This window comes from Engraulis encrasicolus, chromosome 15 (genome assembly GCF_034702125.1).
Source record: "Engraulis encrasicolus isolate BLACKSEA-1 chromosome 15, IST_EnEncr_1.0, whole genome shotgun sequence".
Taxonomy (NCBI): Eukaryota; Metazoa; Chordata; class Actinopteri; order Clupeiformes; family Engraulidae; genus Engraulis; species Engraulis encrasicolus.
Genome location: NC_085871.1, coordinates 48088932 through 48093931, shown reverse-complemented (window position 1 = coordinate 48093931; position 5000 = coordinate 48088932). Strand labels below are relative to the sequence as shown.

At 43.3% G+C, this 5000-nt stretch overlaps 1 protein-coding gene across 1 annotated transcript in view; it reads right to left on the bottom strand.

Moving 5' to 3' along the window:
• The window catches only part of LOC134464126 (synapsin-3-like), a 304168-nt gene that overhangs the window by 265055 nt on the left and 34113 nt on the right, over positions 1-5000 (bottom strand). Inside the window, exon 5 of the mRNA XM_063217584.1 lies at positions 1006-1063. Coding sequence (XP_063073654.1) covers positions 1006-1063 — 58 coding nt within the window. The remainder of the gene's footprint in view (positions 1-1005; positions 1064-5000) is intronic.

Genomic DNA, 5000 nt, shown 5'->3' with positions numbered 1-5000 from the left:
TTAGAACCCGGTTAACTATGTACTGTATAATGTCATTCATGTCTTGGGGCAGCCATGGCCTAACAGGTAAGGAAATGGGCTTTAGATCAGAGGGTTGCAGGTTCAAATCCCACCCTTCCACTCCTTACTGCTCTCCATTGCTGAGGTGCCCTTGAGCAAGACACCTAACCCCACACTGCTCCAGGGACTGTAACCAATACCATGTACCTAACTGTAAGTCGCTTTGTATGAAAGCGTCAGCTAAGTGTAATGTAATGTATACCATTCATGCCTTGGTGTTAATTTAGAGCCCTGCACTACATATAATATCATTCATGTCTTGGTCCTGGTACTCACCTAACTGTAAATCACTTTGGATAAAAGTGTCCAAGTGGAATGTAATGCAATGTAATGTAATGCAATGTAATGTAATGTAATGTAATGTAATGTAATGCAATGCAATGCAATGTAATGTAATGTAATGTAATGTAATGTAATGCAATGTAATGTAATGTAATGTAATGTAATGCAATGTAATATGATGTAATGTAATGTTATGTAATGTAATGTAATGCAATGTAATGCAATGTAATGGAATGTAATGTATGTAATGTAATGCAATGTAATGGAATGTAATGTATGTAATGTAATGCAATGTAGTGTAATGTAATGAAATGTAAAGTAATGTTATGTAATGTAATGTAATGTAATGCAATGTAATGTTATGTAATGTAATGTAATGTAATGTAATGTAATGCAATGTTATGTTATGTTATGTTATGTAATGTAATGTAATGTAATGTAATGTAATGTAATGTAATGTAATGTAATGCTATGTAATGTAATGTAATGTAATGTAATGTAATGTAATGTAATGTAATGTAATGTAATGTAATGTTATGTAATGTAATGTAATGTAATGTAATGTAATGTAATAATGTGATGTTATGTAATGTAATGTAATGTAATGTAATGTAATGCAATGTAATGTTATGTAATGTAATGTAATGTAATGTAATCACTCACCTGCTCCACGCGGATGTCGTATTCTCCATTCAGCTTCCTGCCCCGGAAATACTTGGCCCTGAAACATGAATAACAACAAAGATTATGATTAGACAAAAATCCTGCAATGTGGTATACAGTAGGTACTTATAGTCAGGGTCACTGACTGCTTTGGCCAGGCCCAGGGCAATGTCATCTGAGAGGCCCCCCATCCACTACATACAGTTTACTGAGGACCCAATTCTTGGTGCCCTCTCTTCCTGAACCCGGACCAACTGGCCCCTTTGCCCCCCCTTTCGGCTTCCCTGGGTATAGTATATACTTTACAGTACACAAAAGGCGTGTTCAGGCTGATAGAGAACCAGGCCATTGGCCACTCCTGAACCTGCTCGAACCGGCTGGCATGTTCACGCCGAGAATCTATATGTTCGGGAACTGAAAAGTTGGTTCACAATGTGAACTTGAAAATTCTTGCTTTTTCTCTGTGAAACGTGACGACAATGTGAACGTCAACAGGTCCATCCAGGTCATGAGCGGTCACATGCAGGAAAAAACAGTCTTCATGGTTTTGTGATGCAAACTGTGCGTAAGACTACTTTCCTTTTGGCCAACACTGAACAAGAACAAGAACTCTGGTCACAGGACACTGTTGGGAATAAGTCAGCGTGGTTGCACGACACTGCTGTCTGGGATTCCATACAGATTCATGTTGAAAATCCCAAACTATCCCTTTCATGAGAGAACAGGACCGCCAGTGGCCCATGAGCACAAAGAGGCTCTTATGTCCATTTAGGAAAAGGATGTACTATTACAGCAATCGTGTGAATTTAACAGACATGTAAAGTATATGTAAAAAATGTGAAAAAAGTGTGAAAAGTTTGAGCAGCAGGATAAATCCACCGAGACACTCACATCAAATTATTTTCCAGTGTGTGTGTGTGTGTGTGTGGGTGTGTGTGTGTGTGTGTGATCACACGCTCTAAAGGGCCCACTTCCTTTAATACCGCTCTATTTTCCTGTGTGTGTGTGACCTACTGATACAGATTTAAACTCCATCCTCCATCTTTATTATTCCCCAAATGATCCTGTCTGGATTACCACTAACCTTGCCTGCGTACGTGTGTGTGTGTGTGTGTGTGTGTGTGTGTGTGTGTGTGTGTGTGTGTGTGTGTGTGTGTGTGTGTGTGTGTGTGTGTGTGTGTGTGTGTGTGTGTGTGTGTGTGTGTGTGTGTGTGTGTAGTGTGTAGTGTGTGTGTGTGTGTGTGTGTGTGTGTGTGTGTGTGTGTGTGTGTGTGTGTGTGTGTGTGTGTGTGTGTGTGTGCGTGCTCGTGTGTGTGTGCGTGCGGGTAGCGCGTATGTGCATGTGTGTTCTTGTGTGCATGCGTGTGTATGTAGTCACTCTCTGCATATCTATTATGATCTTCTGAAATCCTCAGATCATTGAGACCCTGATACGGAGCCAAGACTAAGAGGGGGCTGGAGGACCAAGTGTTTTTACTTGTGTCTATAGGCTTAGCTGTGTGCGTGCATGCGTCTGAGTTTAAATGCTTGTCTGTGTAACTTTAACAGGTCACATGAACTACATGAGCCTACATCAATATTTTGCCTGCATATTTACAATATTTTGCCTACAATATATTGCTATGACAATGCCAGGACAATGCAAGGTCGAAGGTAACCAATCAAGACTCGGCCCTCACCATTTTGGTGCCAGTAAGGTTATACTGAACAGCAATAAAACTGAGCTCATGGTGGTGGCACCAGCAATGCTGCAAAGGAAGGTTGGAGATCTCCACCTGGACATCGATGGATGCACCATCACCCCATCCCCTGCAGTACGTAACCTGGGTGTCATCTTGGATTCATCACTTTCACTTCACTCCCACATCAAAAAAGTCACCAAATCGGCATTCTATCATCTCCGAAACATCTCCAGACTCAGGCCTTCTCTTTCTAAGACAGTTACGGAGACGCTCACTCACTCCTTCATCTCCTCCCGTCTGGACTATTGCAATGCCATCCTGCTTGGTCTACCCAACAAGGCCCTAGACAGACTGCAATATGTGCAGAACTCTGCTGCCAGGATCATAACAGGCACTAGACCCTGGCAGCACATCACCCCCATACTCAAGCAGCTTCACTGGCTCCCCATCAAGTCACGCATTACCTACAAAGTCCTCCTCCTAACCTTCAAGTCCCTCCATGGTCTGGCACCCCACTACCTCACAGACCTCCTTCACCCCTATGACCCATCAAGATCCCTTCGGTCCTCTTCCAAGGGCCAGCTGATCGTCCCTCGTGCCAGGCTCAAGGCCACCAGTGACAGAGCCTTCCATGTCGCTGCTCCCATTCTTTGGAACAATCTGCCTGACCACATCCAGAATGCCCCTTCACTGGCCATGTTTAAGCAACACCTTAAGACACATCTCTTCCTGGAGGCTTGTGGCTGCTAGTCCCACAAGCACTTTCACTTACACACTGTAACAAATAGCTGTTTATTTACGGCAATTCTGCAACAGCATTCTACTGTTTTTCGAAAAAACAGACAACTACTGTGAAAATATTACTTTGAGTCACATATTGAGCATAAACAGTAAGTACTGCACAATAGCAGTATTCGCCGTTGTGGAAAAAACTAGAGATGCACCGGATCCTGATTTTAAGGATCCTGCCGGATACCAGATCCACTGAATAAGATCCTGCCGGATCCGGAACCGGATACCGGAGCCTACAAAAGGGTCGAAACATATAGTCTACTCGCACATGTGGGCCCTTTTTATTACGTTGGCGCAAACTATTTTTTAGACTCATTGGCTTATTGCCACACTGCCTGCAATAGCCGCTTCCAAAGGGATTTCACTCCATGCAGTGATTGGGGTTGTGAAAGACTGAAAAGCCTAGGCTAGACATGCACCAGACCCTGATTTTTAGGTAACATGCCGGATACCGGATCCACTGCTTAAGATCCTGCCGGACCCGGACCCTGTGAAAAACTCTATTATCCTGACGGATCCGGAACCGGAACCGGATCCGGTGCATCTCTAGAAAATAACAAGTTATTTTAGGCAGCACCATTGAAACCCATTCATCCTCCACTTGTCCGTGATCACCATCAAACTTCAATACCACCTGAAGAACTGAAGTCATTCTGACTGGTTAAAGATTATCTGATACTATCAAGCATGATGAAACAATTTCTAAGGAAATGCAGCAAGTGTGTGTAGCACATGCATTTTGATAGTGATGAAAGTGTGAATGGCTGAAACATTTTAAGAACTTGTAACACTCTTGCAACAAGCAGCCCCATCTAAACCAATCTGCTAATCAGTGCCTGGCCTCACCTGAGTAGGGCTGTTATGCCATTATTCAATTACGGGCGTCACCTGGCAAGGGCCTGATGACTCTGGTCACATGGTACTCTTGCACCTGTATATAAATCTGGACTATCAACACTTCAGTTGCTTGCCTGCCTGCTGGCTGGCCTGCATGGCACAGCATAGCACTTGTTTGCCTACAAGCTTGCTTACATGCTTGCACACATGCTTGCACACTTTCCTCTTTGTGAAAGCTTGCTGTATGTGGCATCATTGGTGGCATTGTTGCATATAATGTGCCTGCTGCAAATTAGGCATTGCTTTGAGAGCTAGCTTGTAGTGCTGCTTGTTTGCTGTGCTACTTGGTGCAAAATATTTTTTTAAAGACTGACCAATGCTATATTTATCATTGGCTCATCAAGAGATACAGTAAAAAGCCCACCTTGCACACTATCATTGTAACATAGCACTGCGTACTCTGAAATTTTATTAATGCCCACACTTTCAAAGGACCACCGCAAACCATTTTCCCAATACAGCATAGCGCCATAGTATCATGCTCAAGGCACTCCAGTCATGGTGAACGATGGGAGGGTGGGGTGGTAACATGGCCAGGGTACCACAGTTATGGAGAATGATGGGTGGGGTGGGAAGTTGCCATGGCCATATTCATGAATACAACTATGACCCAGTATTTGCCTG